Raw genomic sequence first — 27,997 nt, forward strand, 5'->3', positions numbered from 1 at the left:
AAATAAAAGATTGAATTAATGAATTATGCGCGCGCATACGTCGTGACCAAAGAGACTGATCGCGAGTTTCGGTTGAGGGAAAATGTCACCTTCTTCAACTTGTACCATTTTGTATACCAGAGTTTCTGTTTTGCCGTTGAAACTATGCACAAACCATGCTTATATTAAAAAAATATTTATTTAATTCGTTGATGGCAGTATCTTGTATTTAAATAAATAGCAGCACATTAATAAAAAAAAAACACCAAACAAGTAATATATATTTTGTCTTTTTTTATTCTCTTCGATTCGGTCAACAACATAATTTCGAAACATCTTTATGTATTTCTCAATAATAAATAGGTGGTAGGTATACCAAAGTTTTATACATTAAAATAATTACAACATTTTTTTTGTAAACTGTCATTTTTGTAAATTATCCCACAAAAAAAAAGACTAGGTCACATATATTTTTGCGTTTAAACTTATATCTATGTTTATTATTGAAACGCTTGATGTTTAACAACAAAGTCAAGGATAGTGCAAAAGTATGGTAAAAGTAGGCCTACAACAGGTGTAATGGTTTAACGTACATATTGTCTGTGATTAAACTATAGGCCTAACTATTAAAACTAAGGGAAAATAATAAAATTAGGTAACTAAATGTAAAACATTAGGGTTTTTGTAATGTAACAGATTATCCAATAATTTAGCCCCAATGAAACGTTTGATTCGGACTTCATGTATCAGGAATATAAACTATTCTAACTTTTATAATAAAAATGTAAAAAAGTAAACACCAGTAAAAACAGTACCCCTTAAGTCGGGGATAAACACCAGTAATAACGGTACCCCCTAAGTCAGGATATTTTGTATAAAACCCTTCAAAGAGTAGAACTCAATAGTTAAAAGAATTTCAGTAAATTGCACAACAAAATTATTGGTAGGCCTAAATACACATTATCCTGCGAACTGTGGGGTTTAGACCTGATTTAGGCCTTTGTTTCAGGCTTCTCTTGATATTTTTCGACCTTCAGCGCTGATTGTGTGAGACATCTCAAAGAAACTATTTACAATTCTCACAATGGTGGGATGATACACATAGCATTGTATACACACAAACACAGATAACAACATCCGAGAGCTTAAATAATTAACTAAACTAAATATTGCATTTCTCCAAAAACGAGAATCAACGAATTTTGATCTTGACATGTTCTGACAGTTATTCGTTTAAACACATACTCAACACAAATAATTCGTTTTTCATGTTTATAGGCCTATAACAAATCATAACAAATAGCAATTTAAATAAACAAATAAAATATTTTGATATGATTTTTATTTTCGCATAATAATTTACAATATTTCGTATAAAATTTGTTCCAATGGCCGGTCAGTACTCTTCTTTTGTCTGCTAACTAAAACATGTCGCTCAGTATTAAATTGCACAAAGAAGAGGGAACAGAAATTATGTATATTCAAAATGCGAATTAGGAAGGTTTTAAAAAAAAAATAATGTCTATCACACATTCTTTAAAAAACACATTATTTTAGTATGACTATGATTAGAAATATTAAAAAAAATATTACGGCACAAACAAACTTGGTATTATCACTAAATACTACCGTACTTGGCCTATCTAACAACGTTTCAGTACCGTAGTCCAAATATACTTTATGCTGAACAGCACTACATATTAAATAAATGGGTTTACTTTTACATATTAATAATATATCTCAGTGTTACATAATACAAGTAATGATAAATAATAGAACAAATATTTTTTTACAATAATACATTGTTAAAATGCTGAAGGTATATTGCGTTGAGGATAACAGCCTCGCCCTAGAGACGTTGAGGATAGCAGCCTTGCCCCCAGAGTGTCTCATCTTAAGTATAGTGAATATTTACTGGCTATTACGTTCTTCATTCGTTAGGTTTGGTAGGCGAGTTCAATACACCTGTGAGGCTTATTGTTGATACTGAACATCTCTTTGTCAAAACAATTGTTTTATATTCAAAAGTCTTCACTGAAGGAAATAATAAGTACATTGCGCATGATCCTGACGTAACAAATTCCACGTTGCAGACACTGCAGTTTTGAACTGTTCACATGTGTTCACATGTGTTCATAGTTCATTTGTGTTCAATGTGTTCACATATGTTCAAAATGTGTTCATAGTTCATTTGTGTTCACATGTGTTCTTTTTTTATTAAATCACAAAATGTTGAGAACATCTCCTAATAATAATATATAATCCACAGACGGCGACAACAAAACACAAAATATCGCATAAAAATGTTTTTTTCTTTTCTTCGAATTATAAATCTATGTTTTTTTGCAAAATTTGTTCAGCGTTGGTCAAATTGTTCGATTTTGTGTCAGATTAAATCACGTGACCATAGTTTTTTTAGCAGACGATATCTATCAATCGCTTCCAACAGACAACTGGTCTAGTTGACTTCCCCCGTGAGTTAGCCTGTCGGTTGAGTCGGGTGTGGGCGGTAAACTCAAAGGCCCTTCGCTACCGTCGCCTTTCATATTCTCAGAAAAATTAACCTGAAAGAACAATGATGAACATTCATTAGTATACACCTTTGATTGATTGATTTATATAAAATAAACGAGAAACCAAAACGGAAACGAAACTTAGACCTACTTTTTTTTAAATCAGAACCATAGGCCCAACCGTTAAACGGCCATTTATTTGCGTTCGTTGTAATAGGAAGAATCGATAAATAAGTCAACGTATAAAATAACATCATTTAAATAGCCAGATCTATTTGAAGCAGATATCAAGTATTTGGTCAGGCCTAAAACATAATTTATATTAGATCTGATCAAACATGTCCTAACTGCATGGCCTACTGGCCGTGCTTGATTATGCAGCCTCATGTATAGTCTACAACGAACATGTGTTGCAATGAGGAGCGTATTTACTCCCGATTTGCAATCGATACGCGGGAAGATATTAAGGTGGACACGCGATATATTACAATTGGAATTTAGTACATCTTCGTTTTAGAACGATACAATTTAACTAGCATTCTATTACATCCACTCTACAGTATCAAATCATACATTTTATCGTGGTAATTATTTACACTGAACACCGTAATAAATAACGATGCCTGAAACTAATTCCACGCGTCTTCTTCCACGAAGAACGGTAAATTATTGAAACAAAGGACATGATGAGATATACAAAACGTTTCCTATCATAGACATAGCAATCTTTATTTGTCCATACAAATAACAGAAATTTGTTTTTTATTTGTCAGTATTTGACAAAAATAACTGGCTCAAATAAATAAGAAAAAGGCAAGAAGATCTATCAATTTGAATTATCCTTTAGAAGGCATAGGGTAGCCCTCTCTGTTAAGACTCCTTATAGGGTCATACGACACACGAAGAGTTAAATATCAAATTGAATTCACTCTTCCCTGATCAAACTAAAGCAACAATTATATTTTAAATGTTTTACTTTACTTATGTGTTGATTATAATATGATGTTGGTATTATCTTGTTTATCAATATATGTTATTCGTTGATATTCGTTATATTGATAATCAACGCTTTTGATATCTTAGTATTTATGGAATCAATTTCATATCAAATTGTTTATGTTTTACGACGTAGAAATGGTCACGTGTTGGGTATTTATATCAGTGTTTGTGACCAGTGAGTCGTCAAATTAATTACCGTTACCGTAGTTAATTTAACTGTTTTGTTGACGGTAGGTCGTTATCTATGTGTGTGACGTGTGTGTGTCCCTCCTCCCATCCGCGTCCAATCACATCCGAATCAATCAGTGCGTATTGTTTCAATTTCAACCAAATCACAATCAATAATAAATGTGTTTGGGGAAAAAACACCGAAAAACAACGCGGAAAATGTCAATAATTTATGTATATTAACAGATTATTAAAGAGAGATTTAAAACCAGACGATCGGTAAGATTTTACCGTTTGCTCTGTCAAAGGCCATGTTCGATATCGATTTGTCATCATCGACCGCACAAGTGATAAATTTCGCGGCGTGGACATTGAAACCAGGCCGGGCGATATCGACTTGAGCTAGGCTGGGTGTAAAGACTTCACAGCGTCTTGTTTTACGAATAATACGACAGCGACCGATGCGCATTCTCCCGGGATAAATAACGTCTGTTGGTTTCCGATTGGATTGAGAATGGCGTTATGATCGAAGTTTAGCTTTACAAAAACATCAATGTGCGAAAATTACAAATATACTTGTTTTCGATATTCTGGTGTTTCATTCAGTACGCGTTATAATATAAACTAATGAAGTGATTCCAAGTCAGGTTAAATACCAAATAAATCCCAGATATATTTACATTTGTCAAGCAATTACTTAACAAAAGATGTGCCGATACGAACTAATATATTTTAACACCAGAAACAAATCCGTTTTTTATTATGACCGGTCATTCAACGGTTATACGATTGTTTCTAATTTTTATATGAATATTAACGAGTTACGTATAAAAATGAATGAGTATTTATTTAAGGGTGTTTTCACCTTTAGAAATTCACCGAATAATATGAAATATAATCCGACGGATTAATGTTACGGTAAATTATCAAGTAAGTAATATAACACCGGATTAACGTTGGATCAAGTAAATCGGATTAGTGATGTATCATCGCCACCAACATTTATATTAATGTTATTGTTACATAATTGCAACACGTTATTATGTGTCATATTCCAGTATAATGATGTTAGTGGTTATAACAATGGATTTCATGTTCCTAATTTCAAAATTTACTCCTTGGTGTACTCTATGTTTATCGCAAATAGCTTGTATTCACGAGGAATGTCATTGCACAATGCATGCTGGGAAGGGTTTGGGAGCAAACCTCACGACGCGTACGTACAAACAACAAATCACGTACGTACGCGTCGTGACGTTTGCTCCCAAAAACCCTTCCCATCATGCGTCGCGCACGTTATTTGCGATAAATCTTATGGAAGATGGAATATTATCTCTTAAAATCTGTTGTTTGAGCTTTGTTTATGTAGGAATTCTTAATCTGAACCAGCTATGCTCTGTCTTAATTAATCGAAAGACGGTGTTATTGGGATTATGATAAGGTTAACAGTAATATCCAACGTTGGAATAAATTAATATTAAATTCATTTTACTATGAATATCTAAATCAGTATTATAACCATACAAATATACCTATGAAAGTACCTTAATACAGGGATAAATACATTCGCATTCGTAAATACAAAAAAAAAAATTTTTCAAATTACGAATTTATATGTTCCTATTAAAATAATATTGTATCTCATATTTGATTGCGTTATCTGTGTTGACGTTACATATTTTATTACCGATAATAAATAATAAGGCTACACATTGATTTCTGAAATAATAATAATTTATCGAATACTACGAGTTCAAAATTATTAATAATAATATCATAATAACATTAAACAATCGTTTTAAAGAAATATCACAGACTCATATTAATAAATATTTCTAATAGTGTGACTGAATTAACAATAAAATATAATATAATATAATTTAACCTATTGGTTGTCCTTGCTATTAGCGACAACAAAAATACGACGCGACAACAATGGATATCTGGAACATTGCGTTTAGCACTGGTTACAAACACGTTTACAATTTCTAATCACGTTAACAAAGAACTGTTTTAATTAATGATTTAATGTTTAATCTTTTTATGCTTGAAAAACAGTACGAAGCGTGTGTTATAAGCACAACCTTATTTGTAATTTTTTGGTTTCTTTTTGATGAAGACTAATGAAAAACAATTATTATTACAGGATTTGGGCCGACTAAATCCAGCGCGTTCGATATTTTAAAACGTGATTTAATATCAGAACAAACGGCGTAAATTATTAATTTATTGTTTTAAATATCAACTTGATATTAAAATTAAGACGTGTACAAACAACAAGCCAAACCAAACAATCAAAAACGTCGACTTTAAAAAGCGAAAACAAATTGAATCAAGGTTTTCTCATAATCATCATTGTATAAAAAGAATCCAGAAACGTCTGTATTCATAAGTGAGATTCATTTAAAGAGCTGTTATGTAAATCAGTTCGACCTCAGATTATAAATAAACGTCAACGAAATGTCGTCGTATATCTCTACGAATGCTTCATCTGACAATTGAATATAGCGTTTTGAACACGATACACACATTTTAATATGCAAATTACATTGCATTTTAATATGCAAATTACATTTCATTTTAATATGCAAATTACATTTCAATTTAATATGCAAATTATTTGTTGTTAGAACAAAATAGAAATTGAATAGTTTCATGTATTGTATTGTACCAAATAATAATGATTAATATGCAAATTATTCCAATATTTGCAAATTAAATTTAATAACAATTATTTCATTTAATACTCATCTTGAATATACAAATTAGCATTAATAAACTGCAATAAAATGTATTCATATTTTTAACGAATTTGCATAATTATGAGAGGATATATTAGAATGTAGAATGTACTTTAAAATTATCTGTTGTTATGAAATGACATGTATTGAATAGTAGGCCTTACAATAATATATATATATATTTAAATATTTTTCAGGCATTAAAAGTTATCGTACAATTTATGTTGTGATAATGATGTTTAAATCCAGACACCATTATTGTTTTTAATATCCCGTCAATAAAAACCAATCGAAATATATCTGAGTATTATTATGTAATTTCTCGTATAATGTTTTTACGCTAATTCATGCACTGTATAAAACGTTTAAAGTAAATGGGTTGATTGTTTTATCACTCTTTCTATTCCATTTCGTTGTTTTATAATCACAAACTTGTGAATACATTAAGAGTATGTTGCTGTTGTCGATTATCGGCAAAAAAATAACCTGCCCGAGGCTATACAGATACTGCCACTGTTCAAGTCGCCGTATTATGAAAAAAAAATAGTAAATTACTGTTTTTTTCTCTGGGTTCTTAGACTATCTCGTTAAAGCGTTAGCTTTCACGTTTTCCAATTCATATTATAAGAGATTTCATTGTCACACAGATTATTTTGTAATTTGTTCGAAATATCTTCGCCCGATTGTGACTTTAGTCGATAGCTATTGTGTCTTTATTTTATATGCATTTTTATTACACGAATAATTACGTGAACACTATTGGATTTGTAATCGCCATGTAAATTAATATAAGGTTGATAAAATCGGTAATAGCGATAAATTTTAAATGCCTTTCAGAATTATTATTATTATTATTATTAATATTCTGAGATATTTCGTTGTGATTGTTATTATATTATCACACGAGAGAATCACCGTAATTATTTTTGTTTTTTATTTTAACCACTAATATTATGAGCTAATGCTCTGTCTACATTATCAAATAGTGTGATGTACCCAAATATGGTAGTGATGTACCCAAATATGGTAGTGATGTACCCAAATATGGTAGTGATATGCCATCATCATGTCCATATATGGGCACAAACATTTTTTTGTGTCACATAAAGTTTGATATATCATCAACTAATTTATTCTCATAAATAATAATAAACGTCAGGGAGAACTTTGCGTACGATTGTAAATCGGTACCGGTAACGTCTGGGGAACAAAGTCTATCGAATCAATATCAATAACTAATAATTGTTGTCATTCAATATCATATTTCTTTATACTTATCAAATCAAATCAGCAATAACTCATCAGATATACGGATTTAATTTGTATACACCACTCGCTGGGATTTACAGATTTAAAATTCAACGAATTATATTCGGTGTGTGCGATATTCTTCATTTTGTATAAATAATAAAGAATTATACCAGTAACAAACTGTATTGTTTGGACCAAGGATATATCATAATTAAAAATGTATGATATTAGAATAGTACATGAAACATCACAGAGGGAGCAACATCAAATTGTTTATATTTTAGTAAACCATTGAGACATAGTTCTCTATTGTTGAACACACATAACCGGCTAATACTTGATCATAAGCCGTATGAAAAACAACTGTATTTTCCTGATGTGCCTGTCCTTTTGTAATAAGTTATAAACCCGGATCTTGTTTTTAAAATCCCTCAATACTACGATAAAACACTACGCATTATACTTCCATCCATTAATTAAACCCAATAGCTTTACCTAAAATAATTTATTAACGTACCGTAGAATTTTGACATTTTTTAAAAACCCGGATGAAATATAAAACTCCTTAGCTTACTAGAATAAACGCATTGCGTCATTAATACTTTTTGTTGGTACTCCCTATACATAAAATATATTAAGGTGTTGAGGAAGGAAGACGCGCGCGTTCAAATATTAACATACGCGCGCGTTCGAATATTGATATACGCGCGCGTCAATATTGTGTCATAGTAAAGTGAAATTTCTTACCAGTTGTTGGAACGGGGGTTGTTGGTCCAGATCGTTATTCATGGTAAAATCGGTGAGTGCCTTCCATGGCGGTTGGTAGCTTTGAACTTCGACCTGGTTACCTTGGAGCTGCGTGTCATGCCGCACAGGACTTGACGCTACCATGGGTACGCCGTTAAAATTCTGCATTCTCCTATTTACGTCCTAAAAACAAAAACGTAAAAATAACGTTAATATAGAGTGTGCGAATGCATTATGGACACCGTCAAAGTATATAACTATTATCATTATCAGTGCATGAGTTGTCCCTTCACTACCTCCTCCCTATTCCAACTGCCGCCGGTAAGAGTGCAATTGGTTATGATGAGTTTCAATTCTATATTGGAATTTTATTTGCACGAACCGCACACAATGTTGTTTATGAATATTAAAAATTGATAGAATAATAAGTCAATGAATATGAGTAATATACTGCCAATCAATCAACATCATTATAATAATTCGTCGTTTATGTCAGCACATAGACATTGACAGGAGCGCGTACAAAAAATTGGGCCTACCATCAACAGTTAAACGCGCAAGTTAATGTTGGTTTATGTTAATTTAATCATTTCAATATTTTTATAAAATAATTTAAACAATAATAATATGAGGCATGTTTTCATTGTTTGTAAATAAAACGATTTGGTGACTTGTCTTATACGATGCACTTTAAAAATTTAACTAAAACACATTCATCGTAAAGATATTGTACGGTATTGTAAGACTATTTAATTTAACCTAAAACAAATTATTCTGTCAGACAAAAAGAAATCAAAAGAACAGTGGAGTATCGCGCGCCAAAGTTATTAATAAACTCCAGTAGCTGGATTCTTAAAGGTGACATCGTGTTCTATTGTTGTAACTCTTTAATTTCGAAATATATAAGCATAATCTACTATGCTTCAACAAAACAACGCAAATTAGTTCTATACTAAACAAAGACAACTATACAAACTACATAAATGGCTATTATTACGTTTTGATACTTCGTCTATTGATACGTCGTCTATTGCTACTGATATTACCTTATTAATTCTATCCTTAGTTGTAAACTATCCTAGATTACTATGGACAATTATTCGAGTAGCAATGATCTTGTCGTACAAAATAAACTCATGATTATTTTTGAAGGTGGAAAATAATGGTTATTATTGCAGTTTTATCGTTCATTTGTTTCCGTCATATTACGTTTGCATCGCGTTAAACTCTACTTAGAATTGAGTTATATTTTTCCTTCGAATAATTATTAATAATTGTCACAATCAACGGTTGTAAAATGATGTCGACAATACTGATATTGCGTCGCCTAGAGTGTTAATCGCGTTTTTAAATGTACCTCAATCGTACCTCATCAAGAGGGTGTTTCAGATAATAAACGAATACGTCTAATAATAATAATATTGAGCTGAAATAAATAACCCAAAATATTTAGTACACATAAATTTATCTGTCTCTGTGTGTCGCCCGCCAATGATACGTAAACGGTTAATATAAATTAAAATCGTTACACCGGTGAAGGAATAATAATAAAGTCACAATAATATGCCAATATCATTTAATAACCATTGCTTAAAATAACATTGTACCTCAAACGAAACGGGTTATTATGAATATATGATTAACATTACAATCAAAATTAATTCAAAAATTGTTTAAATAACCAGGTCAACACAATATTAAATAATTCAATATTACAAATAGTATTTTGTGATTAAAAATCAATAAAAATGGCTTAGGCTTTTTTGCATATAAGCATTATTACTTGAAGCGTTACACGACCGTTTTATTTTCGTGAAACGCGTTAACTTATTAATTTTGTAACGCGTTGAGGATTAACGGCAGAGTAATGATGAAATCGGTAGCGCTTACAGCGTTATATTGGCTGACAGTTGAATAAATAATCCGCCGAACCTTGTTTGCATTCGCTATATTTGATGGACAAGCAGTTAATTTTCTTTCGAACAGTTGCTTAAATATATGCCATGTATGACAAATTAAAATTTTTCGATAAACGAAATGTCTTGGTAACCCGAGTATTTTGATTGGAAAAAGATACAGCAATGACCAAACACCGTAAAACGCTTTCAACATTATGAGTTATATTAATATGTTCACTATTGTTTTAAATTAATGTGTATGAGGTAAAAAAATAAGGATTTAATTGGCAAAAAACATGCTACTGTATTTTTATATACAAGATAGCTTGTTTAAAATCTCAATCAATGCAATGGCATTGTGTTAGTAAAGTGTATATAGACCTTACTATATCTTTACTAGGCCTGCAATATTGGCCCACACTGGCACACGGTCATGAGCTTTAAACGAATTTTTTATTTGATATAAGCGGTATTGTTTCAAGTTCCCCTTCATTTCCTCATTAAATATGATGAGGATAAATTAATAATGTGGCCTGGCCTAAAGGCACTTGTATCGATCGCTTGTATCTTGTTGCGATTCACCTATTTGTTTGCACTCGTGATCGTATTATATACAGTTTCCTGTATGCGAACTGAAATTTTCATCTGTTACCAAAAAGACACAGTATCGACGTGTGCGTACAGAAGGGTAATATCAATATTCGAACACGCGTGTACAGTTCCGGTAGCTTACCCTTACCATAACATTTTGGATACGCGCGTACATATCCGTAGTGTACTATATCAACAATTGTTAAACATGCGCGTACATATTTGAATACGCGCGTATAGAAAGTATACTATTGTTATCAACTTTTGAATACGCGCGTAAACAAATCGTATAATTTGTTATCAACATTTGAACGCGCTCGCAAATTTCGGTCTATTAGCATTAGGAGATAGTCTGCATCCAATTTTCGACCGTATTTTATGTGACAGATTCTTCGCGTTTTATTCAATCACTGTTCACTTCACAATTCCTCTCGTGTTTTCTTCACGTTCGTATGTTTACTACCCGAATTAAAGATACAAATACGAGTACGCTGGTAATTCATTTTATTCAGACGACTTTGGCAAACTGCCTCTTCCATGTTTCGTTGCCATTTGTAAAAATCCAACAACAGAGCAGTGTAATGGATTAATTCTCTGATTAACGATTTCCAAGCCTATTGCAGGATGCTAACACCGATTAAAATTGCCTTCGTGGCCGAAGCCAAAACGTCCCTTGGATATATTTAACACAAATTACTCAAACTGCTTCGCGCCAAAAGTGTCATCAAACGCGATTCAGACGACACATGTCACAGAAATTCGGAACAGAGAAAGCAATTTGTTATTGTCATAGTTTTTGAGTAGATTTGAGTCAGATCAAAGTCGCTGCTATTTACCACGTGACGTTTCTTTCCCCATCTCTCATTGTAACAAAAATGTCCTAGAAAAATACGGTTAATAAAAATGGGCATACAGATATTGTAGAGCGAGATACATCATTTGAACAGACGAACATGTGTGTAAACAAAATAAACGTACGCTTAATTTAAGAATGGGAACAAATGAGTGAATAACCTGCCAACAAACACAACGAACAACTAAACCGATTCATTAATTAATTACAACACGTAATTAAAAATTAGAATTAAAGGCAGATTTATTTATTTCGAAGTTTCTGTTTGCGCCTTTTTCGAAGCATTCTGTTTATCGGTAACATAAATAGAATTTAAAGAGTCAGTTTATATGGTTGGAATTTATATTGGTAGTCTTTGTTATTGTAGGCTATGTTTATAAGTCAATTTTACGTTATCAGAATTTGAGACCTAGGCCTACATTTTAAAATATCGTAAACGCCATGAGCGCCAGAGTGTTAGTTCAATCACAGAATTAGATATATATTTCCATTGATTATTTATGCATGATATAAGATTGTATACTGGACATAGGAAATAAGACTACAATTTTAAATAACAATAGTTGATTTGAAATGAAAGTACAAGTGTTAAAATAATACACAATATTATTCGTAATTGTTAAAATAACTCCTTATCGGCGTCGTTGAAATCAAATCATGGAGAAGCGTGTTTTTGATTGGTTGTGAGACTGTTACGCGTAGCCTATTGGTTTGTACGTACGTTTTCGACGCGTTGAAATGAGTCTATTGCATTTAAAGGGCATACGAACTGACTCGATTGTAAATGTTAAACTTGTCAATGTTTCGTTTTTCTGTCATCCGTAAGGTGTATACAGAATGATGAGTGTTTTGGGATTCAGTAAAGCATGGCTCGTTTGACATGTCTCCTGTTGAGTGTTTCAACGTCTACCACCCGCAACCATAATGTTTAAATAAACAATTAATAGCCGTCTTATAATACCAAACTGTCTAGCTATAGCTGATAACAGCATAACATAAGCCAATTGCATGTTTTTCTCACCAGTCCAGTTCCGTTCTGGTTCAAAATGACATGATCTTACTAGTTTCTTTTACTTAATTAGCTTTTAAGAGGACTCGGGTTAACCCGAAAATCGTAGACCTATATTAAACCACAGTAATTTGACCAATCACGACGCGATAGATCATTCGAACTGTCGCTTGCGATTGGTCAATTCACTTGCGTTGTTTCTATATGTCGTTTCGTTGCGTCCGATAAAGCTTGGTTTCCACTAGGACGCAACGCAATGACATAAGCGCAACGCAAGTGTGTTGGCCAATGACAGTTCGAATAATCCATCGCGCCCTAGTGGGAACCAAGTTTTAGCAATACTAGTGTTTAGGTTAGGCGTTTAGACGATTGCAGCACGCCAAATAGTGTATACGACATGGAACCAAAACAAAAAATGGCAACGTATGAACGGTAAACTGTACTTGCTGTATTAGGTAAATTGGTTCAACTGATAAGCTAATTGGGCTTCTAGAACATATTAAAGTTATTATGAAAAAAAGCCTGCCAGTATTAATTCTATAAATTACACACGAATTTTATATTTATAAATCATCAACGCATCGATCTACTAATATTAAGCCATTATGAATTATTCGTTGTACCCGGTATATTACTGAATATAAAAAAGCCAAAATATTTTAATAAATATTGTTAAACGGTAATGAAACTAAAAAGTTTATATTATATTAATCCTAGCATGTAAAGAATTATAGTGCAAGTGCGAGACTTAAAAAGGAACAATATCGGTGGCCAATAATTCCCTCAGAATAGCAATGCTAATTTGTTGCATGTGATCTAATGATGACAATGGTAAGGTTTCGATTAAGTTCGTAAAATCTCCAAAAAATATTAACTAATCGTTTAGTAATGCCGTCTGCAATATATCTGTGGGCAGACGATACTATACCTTAAACAGATTATAATAGTGCAAATAAAGGACATTGTCTCATGAATGACGCGCTAATTTCTAAAATGGCCGTGCACTTGACTCGACAACTTGTTACAATAATAGCCGGGCGCGCTCTAATCAAATCCCATTTGTGCTCATCCACAACAAAACAAACTGTCTTTCTCTCTTCATCAACGTATTTGATTGAATTAACTAGGCGAGAAGCTTGTTAATTTATCGGACTTAGTCCGCGCTTCTAGCTGAGGGAATCAGTCAGTTGTTCGTGTTTTTGCCACCTCGGCTGTGGCAATAGGGGACTTAAAACAGCCCGGGCGTGTAAGCGGATAAAGACCCAAAATTCACACCTCATGTTTGTGAACGCGGTTGATACAATCGAATTTGGTTTTATTTGATGTTTCTTGGGTGGATGACTGAAAAACTAAATCTTGAAGATAGTCTGCTTAAATAACCAAAGATGTTCTCGAGAGCGAGTTTTTGTCGGCATAATTTTGCACGTGCATTCCTTCGGCACGGAATCATTTGCCAACGGGCTTACATCATTTTATAGGCCTACAATACAAGACTGGGATTACATTATTAATCTATATCTTCCTTGATGTACGGTATACTGCATCAAAAGTTATAGGCCTAGGCCTATATAGGCCCTACCGAATTATAGCAGAAAATCATTAAATTCTAAACGGTTCCAAAACAATTAAATACAATAATTATTTTTACCTGTTTGTTTTGTTGGTCTTGTAAACTTTGAACCAAAGTTATTCGTTTTTTGTCTTTGCATCGTTTGTTCTGGAACCAGACTCGGATAACGCGTGGACTTAGCGCCGTCATTTCTACTAACTGTTCTTTCATAAGTGCATCTGGTCGTGGGTTTGCTGCATAGCACGTCCGTAGGGTGTGAAGTTGTTTTTCGTTTAGGACAGTTCGTACCCTAGTAGTTTTGCCTTCTGACTTGTGACTTCGCCCCGGAGAACGATTTTGAGTACCTGACCGACTGTTCCGCGTTGCTGAAAAGATATGATAGATATTTAGTATAATTTTTATGCAGCATTCCATAGGCCTACATACAGTTATATAGACATGCAAAGATTTTAGCTTCTTCTATTCGTCCGAATAGATCTGTTTATTAAATAATAATAATAATAATAATAATAATAATTATTATTATTATTATTATTAGAGCAAATATAATATTGTATTATATCAACGAATGAATAAATGAATATCAATAAAACGAGAATTTCACATAACATAGGCCTATAAACGAGCGCCATAATTCACAAAAATAGCCGTTTTTAATGTGTTCGAAAACTGAAAAAGGGTATCATCGTCCGTATCGCATTAATTGCCATATGTTGTTGTAATTTGACTGATTCACAAGATTGATATGTTTATTAATTAACATTGAGTCGTATCAATTTTTATGTGACAGTTACTACGTCATGTTTTGCACGCGTACGCGAGCAGTGCAACTTCTTGTGGTGGGGAGACCTGTACTATTCCCAAAAGCAGGAAATTTAATTATTCATATTAAGCTGTTACTTGGGCCTATACGATCAAGTAGTTTATGATAAAAATGTCGATTATTATAAGAATGAGGAACATTTTGTTTTTTAATCAATATCATTAAATAACCTGGTCACTAGGTCAACATAATCTACGACGCCATGATTTATCGTGCCTCTGATTACGAATAGTAAAAGGATAAACACTATAAAAACCGAACCGTGGAATTACCGATGTTATGGGCTGGCGCAAGAAACAAAGGGTGACGTATTCTGTCGTTAAATTCTTTCGAATTTAACGTATTACGACGCTACCGAACGTATTGAGATTCTGAAATAAATAGGCCTAGATCAGCTAACACTATTTCAGTGTAAAATCACGGTGTAATTTTGATGGCTCAAAATGGAAGGAAAGACTTTAAAAAGGTATAGGTTTGACACTAATTTATTTGTGTTTACGTCACACGCGCAGTGTCACATTTGAATGCTAAAGCGATGTTTTAACTACGTATAGTAGGCTGCTTTTCACCAGCCCTACACCAGCTTTTTCACATACAGTATACTACGGTAATTATCGAGTTGGGCGCATATTCGAGAAAATTAGGTGCGTTAGGTGACGTGACGCACCTAGATATTTGCGTAACGCAATCACAGTATCACAGCGGCATTTAGCACATTATTATGTTGTTGTGAGGTACCATACGTTTTCTAAGTCACGTGACGTGAATGGCGGTATTGAACCTCATGTAAAAGTAACAATATTCAAAGCTAGATGGTAAATTCGTGACAACACGAACAAGCAGTATCATCACTGCCTAGCCGTAGGCTACTATTCGACGATCGATCCGCAACGTTCGCCTACAAATCGACTGTCCGCCTCAATCAAGAAAACGATAGGTACAAATAAGACGCGAGAATAATTACACAACTACAAAAATACCGACAAACGTAGCATGGTAGCCTGCAGAAGTGCGACTAAATCATTGTAATGAAATTAAACATACTAAAAAACACAGTAGGCTATGGGGACTGATGAATTTGCTATTTGTAAATTAAACATTCTTGTAAAATTGAGGGGAAGGGGGTACGGTAGTACTTCAGTAATTCAGCTAAATCGTAACTCTTCATCACACTATGCAACTTTAAGAAGTGTTTTCGAATGTGTCTCGCTTTCAGAATATAAAAAATACGAAATGTCATGAGCTCCGCATACCATGCTTAAAACATTATCATATAATAATAATAGGCGAAACTTGTATCGGTGTGTCCCCCATAAACGTGTAGGCCTACAGTAGGCATACCACAATACGATATTCAGAATATACGATGAGACACCGGTCAAATTATTTGTATACAATACCAATGGAATTCGGTTCTTTTAATAATAATATGGTAGTTTTCTCAAATTTTGATTAAATTTACATAATACCAATGTCATATGAATACAGAACATCGATTATGCTACACAGTGCAACTTGTATACATTCATTTTTCTTTAGCTAGATTTACATCCAAACATTTCATATTTATTTATTTATTTATTTACAGTAAACCAATATTAAAAGGACACTTTTGAGACTAACAAATAAAGGTGTCCTCTAATTAGGGGTAAGTCCAGTGGAAACGAATATCCCCCAGGTTCGTTTCTCGGAAAATGTCCTTTAAACAGGGTGTCCTCTGCTGAATAAGGAGTTCACAAAGGAGAAGTTCTATTTATATAAAATGAGTTTTTATCATCTACTTAATTATGATTATCATTAATTATATAATTATTGTTATTTTAAATGCTGATTTTTGCCTATAAGCCTAATTATTCATTGAAATAAATAATTTAATGAAATTAAAAGACACATTCGACAAAATAACGCGTTCCAAATTCAAGAAATATATCCATTTATACCGTACACTCATGAAGGTATAAATATCTCCATGCTACGTCACTTATTGGGTAAACCTTTTGTGTATACTTATATTGGGAACGTTTAATGAAAGTATTCGGTAAGATTTTAATATTATCGCTTATCCGTCGTGTTCGCACTGTTATGTGATGGAATGTGAGAAAGAACAAGCGATTACACGCTTGCCTACGCATTACAACATATAACGAGTCTCTTGAATTTCTAATTATACGTTGCTTTAAAAACTTCATAAAATGATTTTTGTTTGACCTATATTATCATCAGACTTTTTCTTGATCATGATATGTTTCTTCTTCCATAAAAGAAATGATCTGATAGATAATGATATAGATGTATGATAATGATGACGGTGATACAGCCACGTGGTGACATCACTATGACAATGATTATGCTGAAGATATAATTAGCATTCGTTTCTTCTTAAAACACTATTACGGACATGATTTTGTACGACGCTTGTATTATTACTCATTATTCTTATACTTTTATTCACCTTTTACGTTTCATAGGTCATTGCATTATGGGATAGATACGTTTTAACAAGTTCAGGTTAAAATATCAAAAATGTTTTAAATATAGCAGGTCCTTTTAGAATTACTCATCTGATTATAAAACGCACTGAAAAAAAAAACAGACGATCCGCCGGTTTTCGTCTGATTAAATTTCTGAAACACGAATCTTCTAAAGGTAATTATCTGAAAAACATTTGATGTAGATTGTAAATAACTTCTACGTTTTGATTATTTATTGCCAATTTTTTGGTAATTTAATGTGAGATTATTACAGTTTTCATGATATGATTTTAGACCTTTGTCCCCATGTTGCATCCTCATGCGCATGCTCGTGCGCATGTCACCGTTTTGAATAAAAATGTATGAATGAAAAAAAAAACCCGTATGTTTTTGGGATCTAATCATAGCTTTACTAATTCACAAGATAATAGTAAATGAGAGATTATAAATTAGTAAACTCATCATTTCTGTTTTTCTAGTTGTTTTTGTTTTTTTTTCAAATTGGGTGTTTACCATCATTTAACATTATTGTGAGTCCAAAATGGTATAAACATGTTGCCTCGTGTCTGTAACATTTATCGTTATTTTTGTACAATGCACATTTTGGTTCTTATTTCTATGATGTTTTTACTGTTGGTAGGCCTATATATTTTATTGTTTATTTATATGTTTAGGCCTATTATGAAAATATAAGGCATGAAATATAGTATAGTAGCTTCCTCAAAAGTACACAACTTAATTGTAAAGTTTTAATAAACAATCTAGTATATGCACGGATTGGTATTGTATGCAATTTTGAGTTCCTGTCTGGTGGTGGTTTATAGGTGATCTGACAACAATACAAGCATAGGCCTATCTTAAACAATAATTTATAGCAAGTTAATACACAACCATTGTCTACGGTCTATCCCACATACTTTTTAAAAAATGGGCTATTTTTAATTTTCCATATTTTGTATGATTATAGGCCTAGATGCTGTTGTTCTCTACTTGAATAGCACGGAACGCTTTACCTCTACTTTTCAGATTGTTTGCATGGTAGGGCCTACAGTAGAACAGGTTTTTTGGAACCGTATCGTATGCTATCAACTCACGACCACATGGCCACTTTCGACCAATGAAAAGCGCGCAGAAGGTAAATTTAATTACTACGGTACATTCATGCGGTTGAATAGTGATAATCATGATGACGTCACCACGAAAACATGAACAACTATAAATATGATAATACTTTATATCACGTGACAACTTGTCGATAGCTCTCGATGTCTCATTCGAGAACGCAAAACACTATTTTGAAATGCAACATTTCGTGATTTACGATTTAAATGTAGGCCCGTGTATTCGGGGGAATAATTTAGAAAATGCGGTAGTGCTTGGCGCGGCAATTAGCCGATGTTGATAACCGATCACCTGTTTCTCTCTGGTTTATACTGAAGGCCTACGAATTGAACACGTTAACAATCAAAATAAAATATATTTCGTTTTTATGTATAATTACTAAGTAGCAAAAAGATATAAAATTGGGTGTTTAGTAAAGTACTGTTCCTATTTTGTATTTTGTATTTGTAGGAATCAGTATAATTATTCATGTATAAGCTCTTAATCGATAGAGCGAGACAATCTTGAATTCTATACGCTGAATGGCAAGGAAAAAGGCGACTAAAGCGACCTTTAAACCGTTCATTTGCAGCACACATACAGTTGTAGTTCGTTGAAGAAAAGAGGAAATACCCTAGTTTGTATTTAAACCTTGTGATAGCAAGATAAAATAACTCAAATTAAACAACAGATGATGGGAACCGATTTGGAAAATCTTAGCAATAAATACAGATCATGCCCGCAGAAAACGTCATTAGCCCTTCTTTAATCAAGTGCTCTAGGTTTCGTTAATTTGCGACGACCATATCGTTTTTTATGTTACCTTGACGACGGTACGCGCTAAGCCCGTGTGACCGTGTAGCAGGCGGCCATACACGCATTTAAAACATGGTTCGCACCGAATTAAGAAACACTGATTGAAACGTGTCAGTAAAGATTAAGGCTTTAAGCACGCGGATAGTTCCCGCAAACAACGATTAATTCCGACAATTTCCACTCGAGAAATAAACCTTAATATTATCTGTAAAAACGGTTATAAAATCTAACTAACTAACGAATTCCATATCATGATTAACGAGCGCTACGATATAGGCATGATAGTAATAATATTTAATGATAAAAAAAAAAATAATAATAATAATGGCATGGACGTTTATAACATTAACTAATGCGTACGATATATACATTTTATTTCAATAAATAAAAACAATTTTTCAGAACGATGTAAACAATTACCTAATTCATTCTGTGTTAAACGAATGTTTTGTCTAATTCATTCTGTGTTAAACGAATGTTTTGTAGGTAATATTACCAGTAATAATTCATTTAAAAGGTCCGTTATATTCGTTACGTTCAGACAAGGTTTTTCTAAATAAAACGTGATTCGTTAACACTATAATGCAAACAAAACATATTGGAGAAACACACAAGCGTTGAACTACTCAATGTCCGTATGGGTAAATGAATTATCTTATGAATATTGCAAAGTATTGCCATAAATTATTTACATTTAACAGCCTAGAGATATCATCGTGTACATTATTGAAATAATCTGGAATCGTTGGAAGTTAAGACGTTTAAAGATCGACATGACACTTAATCTGAGAAACTATTATTTTGCTATAATAATAACAGTTTGACTTAAAATTGACAATATTGTAACTATAAGTTTGACGATATTCGTAGTTTAAACGAAATTTGTACTTAAGACGATATTCATGAATAAAGATTGACGAAATTCGTACTTAATACATACGTATTGACGATATTCGTACTTGAGTCGATATTCGTGCATAAAGATTGACGATATTCGTACTTAAGACGATATTCGTGCATAAAGATTGACGATATTCGTACTTAAGACGATATTCGTGCATATTGACATTATTCGATAGTACGATAGTACTGTATCATGATCTTGCAAAAACTAAACGTTTTTGTTTCAAACTCTGATCGTGGACAGTAGGTACCATAAACCCTGAAACAAGTAGTGGCTAAACCATGCAACCATCACTATTGATTAGTATTGATTGATATCGAATATAACATATTGATTAATTAATTAGTATACTTACAATTAACACAACTTCGATCACTATTCGTTGGACTGCTGATCATTGTATCATCATCAATTACTGTTTTCTCTAGAACGTCATGATCCTCCTTACAAAACAAACCGTCTTCCCGAAGTGCAAACTCGTCACCAGGTATTAGTTGACGCGTACACGCGACGCAACGAAAACAGTCAATATGGTAAATCTTATTTCGGGCTCTCATAACAAAGTCATTTTTACTGAAACCGAGATTACATTTGGCACATTTTGTACCAAATAACCTGAGGAGAGAAAGAATTTATTTGATTAGATGAATCGTGAGAAAAATAAAGATGTATTTATCCATGAAAATAACCATTTTAAATGATTGAAATTAACGACTTATAGGAAATCAGTGTAAAACAAATTGTTTAAATATCACTAATTAAACATAAACAATTAGGCCAACGAAAATGTTTTTACTTTGACGCACCTTTATCATCAAAGTGTGCCACTGTTGTAAAAGTGAAGTTTCAAATAAATTATTATTATATTTATTATATTATTATTATATATCGTTTGCTAAAATTATTGTAAGAAACTAATTTTGAATAGGCCTATATCTGTTTCATTTCAAATTAATAACTCCAAGAAAAGAAAAGAGGAAACACAAATTCTACTCGAAAGGATTATCCAGTGGATGACCTATGGTGACCTATAATTAATTTTTGGAAAACACACACGTTTTAATCAATATATCTGGTAGACATTAACATAAATATACCTATTAAACGCCAGCATCTGAAATATAAGATTTATATACGCCCATAGCGCGTAATGAATCAACTGTCGATATTGTAACATTTTAAAATTTATAATTCTGGATAATATGAAATTACTAATGCAATTTTAAAATACCAATATTATATTTATCCAAGGGGTGATCTTATTAAATATTAGGCCTAGGCCTATATCACGTTTGAGATGAAGTTAAAAAGTAGAACATGGATGTTAATTCATTGATACCTTTATCATTTTAGCGAAATAGGCCTAAATGTGATAATTATTATAAACATTAATATTTTATATGAAAACTAGTTTAATTATTAATATTTTATTCCAAAATATTTTTTATTATCAGAATAATTATTAGTTATATATAAATATATAAATGTTAAGTATAATAGGAACATTAGTAGTCATGTTCCTTTTTCTTATCTGAAATGGGACTTTGTCATTACAGAATTTCTCAGCAAGAATTCCGATAGGCCTACATTGCGTGGCCCACGCACTAGCCCAGGTGCTATTACGTACGATGACAGAGAGAAACTTGAGAGATTTCTTCTGCTATACTTCACTTCAGAGGTAAAGTAACGAATTTCTGTTGTAAAATAAAAGTTTTTACTTCCACGTTGTAACTTCACACATTCTACACCGTGGTAAAAGTTTCCGCGAAATTACACATGTTGCCCCCGGGCCGTCAAGTTTATGCATAAACGGTTCTCAATTTTTCTCTGCCAAAAAATTCCATGGGTACAATATCAATGGCTAACGTAAGGGTGTATCGTTCTCACGCCGACTTAACACCGTCTCGTAGGTCAGGGCTTTGTGTCTTACTAACGGTGCACGTTAATATTCAGTAGAATCTATCCGCCGTTTATTTGCACTTGACTGGCGTAGGGTTGACGCCCGGCGTACAATCGTAGGCCGATGAACAAAATTAATCGTTCGTGCCTGAGAAAACATACACTGTATTGCTTTGCTTGGTGATGCGTGTACTATAGCCACTGCGATTTTGACTCTTTATTACGTTACATTTTTAGCTTAGCCTAACAATTAATTTCATTGTCCGAGTCAGAATTTTCAAAATTTACAGATGTCACCGAAACTTTCGACAAGCAATTTTGCGTGCGATGAGCTCAGATAGAGAGGTTTAGGCAATTATAATACGTTGGTTAATATAGAGAATTAATACCTTCATTAGGTGTGAACGGCACTAGTTGTGTTTACAGTAAATGTATGCTCAATAATTGTGTCGTAAATTAGTAATTTTGACATGTGTTAAATTTTATATTGCATGCTTCGTCGCTTCCGTTTGTGTAAAGTTATGAGTATTGAGATATAATATAATGACTAAGATAGCGGGTAAATAGTTAATATTAGACATTAACGCGTGTAGAAGATATACTAATCGCCGACCTAATGTACTGTATCGTAGAGATGGAGTTTCTATACAACAAAACGACATATGTTAAAATACTGTTATGTTTGATTGTGGAAATGATAACATTGTGAAGTTATGTACATAAAGATTCTTCAAACAATACAACACACAATGGTGACATAACTCATGGTTATTAAGATAAAATGTGCGTGATTCAGTTGCGGCGTACGTTTACTTGATCACGTCATACAAAACCAACCGACTGCGCTCAGCGTAAATGCAGAGGATAATTAATGCAGGGTTTACATGGGCCTAATTGGAAATGTCCAGTGTCACGCTTACTTTTGATTACCGCACATGTTTTAAGTGTGAATAGGCCTTTGGCCGCTCTGTTTCAATTCAGGCCCACAGCTAGCAGCCTGTGCTCTGTGTCGTGTCCGCGCCCTGTGCTCTGTGTCCGCGCGGCACATATTGGATCGAACAGTAATACTATATCCAGGGTAGCACCTTTGTACAGAAGTCGTTTAGAAAAAGCGTGAAAGCGAAATTTACAAAAGCAGTCTGTCTGATTCAGTTTCATGGTAGAGTGGTTGTACTTGTTTAGAAGCATGATGTGCGTAGGCATGACTCTACCGCCATAGTTTTCATTATTAATATCATCAGTGTATTATACATCCACTCTATTTACATATTGAATAGAGTTCGTATGGTACACATACAATTATATATGTTTATTTAAATAATTACAGTATCAGTAAGCTCTCAGTACTAGCAAAGGCATATAAACGTATAGATAATACTAATAGGCCTACAATAATATAAATAATATCTGTCTATGCTTAGATACACCATCTAAAGCCATCCAGAACGGCCAGGAAACTACCGTAATTTAGTATTGACTCGTGTCGTGTAATTCGTGCAAAACGCTTGTTTAAATTGTAGTCCTCTAATACATTACCTACCTAGATCCCGATTATTAATGGTATACCAATAATACAGGCCTGTCACATATATATAAAGTGATTAAAATGGGCCTATAATGATGTAAATAAGGTGTAGGCCTATGATACAGTATGATTTGACTAAGGTTAAGCTCGCATACTTAAGTCCGTATTTAACGCTAAGAATGTAAAATTCGTATACGCTATACATGGTGCTATAAATTCCATAGACCGTTCGATACTAATAAATAAAATAATAACACAAATAAAAACCGTTTGCAAAAATATAAAACAATGTCACACAATACTCGGTCCCTAGTAAAATTGTACATGGTTATACATAACAATAGTTAGTTAATATTAGTAGAATACATTTGCATTTCTGTATAAAAAAAAAACCTCATTTCGATTATTAAAAATTATCGTTTTTGTATTGCCTAGCGTACATTTCCAATAACCTTATATATTGACCAAGACCAAGTCAATCATTCTTTTTTATAATTTTGTAAGGTTATTATGCCTATGTAAACATATAAATATTGTTACAATAACATAATAAAAATATACAGTGCATTCGGCTATTAGTATTAGTTAATACTCGTGGCGTATTGTTACATGAGTGACTAAAATAAATATATACGTACGTACCTGAGGTAGTCTTTTTTACAATATGGTTTTCCGTCCCGTACAAAACAGGTACATGTTTCATCCAAGTAGATATCACAGTCGGCACACTTCAAACACCGGCCGTGCCACTCTAGATCCGGGGCTACGCGTAATATATACTGATCGTATATCTGGCCCCCGCATCCAACACACATAGATATTCTTCTATTTGCTCCTACTCCCGTCGACTCTGATAAATGAAAGAAAAACTCATGTTATCCATAATATTCCATAAAAATCTTAAAGTTGTTATAACTTAAGCATCAATTGATTTAGATGAGCTCTTATATTGCATTCAAGCAATCGTTTTATACACTTGTAACAAAGACGGTTTAATTGCAATAATATATCACATAATTGGCAAACTTATGTGAAGAACTGCAAAGGAAAGAATTAAATTAATTAGTTACACTAAATAGCACGGACATCTATCAATTTGAATCAACTAAATACCTTTATTAACTTGGCTGGCCTTGATAGTAACTTGCCCGTCGTCAAGCGTCATTTTTAAAAAGTGAAGAAAATCGAAAAAGGGGGTTCGCGTCGTGTAAAAAAAAATGTGCAGAATTTGTAGCTAAAGTTACGCACGGTTTGAGAGCGTTAGCAACATGAGTTTTATGGGTAGTTCCTAGAGCCTGGCTCTCAGAGTACGAAAAAAGATCGTGATGTATTCATCCATTCATCCAACCGATTGAGTGGTTAGAAATTTGTGTTGATGAATTTACACGCACGGGAAGCCCCATCTCAAATTCATCGCTCTAATGCACAGTCGTCGCTGATTGGTCAGCTGTTATGTTACTGGTTCTCGTGCAGTGACTTACTTACTAATGGTTTTGTCGATTGAGGGCGGTATACAAAACGTTTGTATTTCGAGTGGTGTTCCAATCTATTGACTGCGACCACACCACTGTCAAGAGACGAGACACGCCAGGGTAATCAATTTCATATTTTCTCGTTTCGATGTTAAATCTTCATAGATGAGTTTAGAAACATTTATCAACGCCAAATAACAAGAATATTAACGAGCGAAATATTTAATAATTTTCACATGATGTACACGTACTGCTATCGGCTTCATTTTAAACTTACAGTTATTATTGTAGTAAATAAAAGGATATTTTATTTAGTTAACATGTTTCACAATGAAAATAAAATTGTCATTTATGCATGATTAGAACAAAACACAAAATCGACGGTAAATATTAGTATACGAACAATTAGTTTAACAATTACTTTTATATTATGCCACATCAATCGTAGTCCAGCTTATACAATTTAAATTATACAAATAACCAAAACAGAAAGAAACGAAAAAATATGTCTATTTGTTCCATTTATATAACTGATTAAAAAGATATAATAAAATAACTGACCTTAAAATTTATCCGGGGCAGTATACACTATTCACACTAACTTCTTTAGCGTACATCCATTCATGTACATTGTGTTATAGGCCTATCTTTCTGTGATTCCAAAACAGTTTTCTAATTGATTGTAAGAGAGTTTAAATATGTCTTAGTAATTGTGCTATATGTTTTACTCGTTATAATAAGATGTAATAGGCCTACTAAAAAATAGCACTAATATGGAAAAAGCGGAAAAATAATTATTTCGAATGTTAACTGCCCAAGTACGGTACCTAAATATAATTGAAATAAAGGGTCATTGGTGGGTCTTTACAATAGGTCAATGAACCAAACACAGGGTACTTTAGGGTATATCTTTATTGTATACATACACAATAGACATATCACCTTTTGTTAACATAGGATAAAATTGATATTGTTTAAACCACCGAGGAGAACAATAGGCATATTCGGTCAGCCAATAGGTGGCGCTGTTGAGGGGTTTTTTTTCAAGTGCCTAAAGTCGGTGATTTCGTTTCACTCAAACTAAAGTTTGTTAAAACTATTACAATACTATAGTCAATAAACATTGTAAACAATATTTACTTCACTTAAATTATTAACAAAGAGAAATAATTTGTCATGCTTAAACTCAATGTACAATTATTATGTATAATTGTATTTTTAATTGATATTATTATTTAACTTTTTGGATCTTGACAAGCAAAAACTATTTGTTGGCAAATTTAATCAAGCAAAATAATCATCTTCAATAAACGAAATAGAGTAATATTAAATACAATTCTTTTTCTTAATTACAATTATGATTTTTAAATTAATTAAAACAGTAGATAAGGATAAATTCCCAGTAAAATAAACAAAGTAATACCAATTTTGTTTTAAAGCAATAGTCTGTAAAATTATGTTATCTTTCATTATGTTCTTTTAATCGTTTAAATATGCATTGTGCCTCCCCCCCCCCCCCCCCCAAAAAAAAAAACATTTAAAAAAATTAAGATTATTAAAAGAAAAAGAAAGAATGAATATGTTATTTTGTAGTTTTAATAAAGTTGATAACTTCCGTAGAAACTATGTTAAAACACGGTTAAATTAAAAAAAACGCATTGACTTCCAGTTTTTTTCAGGTAATAAATAATTTTTGTTCGATCCCATTTGTGTTTTAAAGTGGATAGGGCTAACTATTATCATTAACAACATTGCATATTCAACAAAACATTTTAAACAATTTTTTCAGGTGGACAATATATATTTATTTGTTTGTTAATTTAATAAATTTATTTTTTTTTATTTAATTTTCTAAACTATTTTGTTTTGTAAATAAAAACCGTTTTTTTAATATTGTCGCTCTTATTTTTAGAAGCGATGTCTAAAAAAGTATACGGTTTATATTTAGTACTTTAAAGGACGGTGTGCAGGTGAACATTTTCTTTTGATATTAACATTCCAATAATTATCGATATAGTTTTATTTATTTCGTAGGTAACAACCACTTTCTTATCAAGGAGGGTAGTTCAAATAACCTAGAAAATCCCTTTTAAGCATTAAATAAAAATCCAGATGACTAAAATAGATAATTAACTTGAAATTTACGTCTTCTGTGTTTCGAATTTAGATTGTGTAAACATCTAACCGTCTTTAGTTTGAGATTTTAATTTGCTTTCTTTTTACTAACGTAATTGTTTTTTTTTTCTTAAATAATTATTGTCTATGTTCGTATTAATGTTTTGTGTTCTGACTTTGAAGATACGTTGGGAGAGCGTCAGTGTTTCTGTCTGGATTTTCACTAGCTTGACCTTCTATGGCTCAAAGAATCATGAAGCTAGGCCTATAAATTGTATTGCCAAACGCTACATCTTTTGTCTACCATCTCGGAAACAGTGTCATATCCGCCGCGATAACACTTTATAGGCAATAAATACTTATGAGCCTACACAATGCCTGGGATATACTCGCGCTTGTAATTATGGTTACCATGGGAATTGGTAGTTTTGTGTGAGATTAAACTACGCATGCGGTGCTTAAAATACGATTGTTATACGCAGGGTCAATAAATGTTTACTTTTGTTTGATTTTTTGTACTAAACAAATTCAGTTTTAAAATGTTTTATTTAC

General features: G+C 32.6%; 1 protein-coding gene across 1 annotated transcript; it reads right to left on the reverse strand.

Annotated features, from left to right (window-relative positions):
* Positions 1–271: 271 nt before the first annotated feature.
* On the reverse strand, positions 272–25,214 carry LOC140062505 (insulin gene enhancer protein isl-1-like). The gene is made up of 6 exons (XM_072108758.1): positions 24,972–25,214; positions 24,501–24,708; positions 20,790–21,049; positions 14,398–14,684; positions 8,399–8,581; positions 272–2,543 (listed from the first exon to the last, which is right to left on the reverse strand). Exons 1-6 carry the CDS (start codon positions 25,021–25,023, stop codon positions 2,412–2,414), a joined length of 1,122 nt encoding a protein of 373 aa, XP_071964859.1. The 5' UTR covers positions 25,024–25,214; the 3' UTR covers positions 272–2,411.
* Between the last annotated feature and the right edge of the window lie 2,783 nt (positions 25,215–27,997).

Source organism: Antedon mediterranea, chromosome 11, assembly GCF_964355755.1.
Source record: "Antedon mediterranea chromosome 11, ecAntMedi1.1, whole genome shotgun sequence".
Classification (NCBI taxonomy): Eukaryota; Metazoa; Echinodermata; class Crinoidea; order Comatulida; family Antedonidae; genus Antedon; species Antedon mediterranea.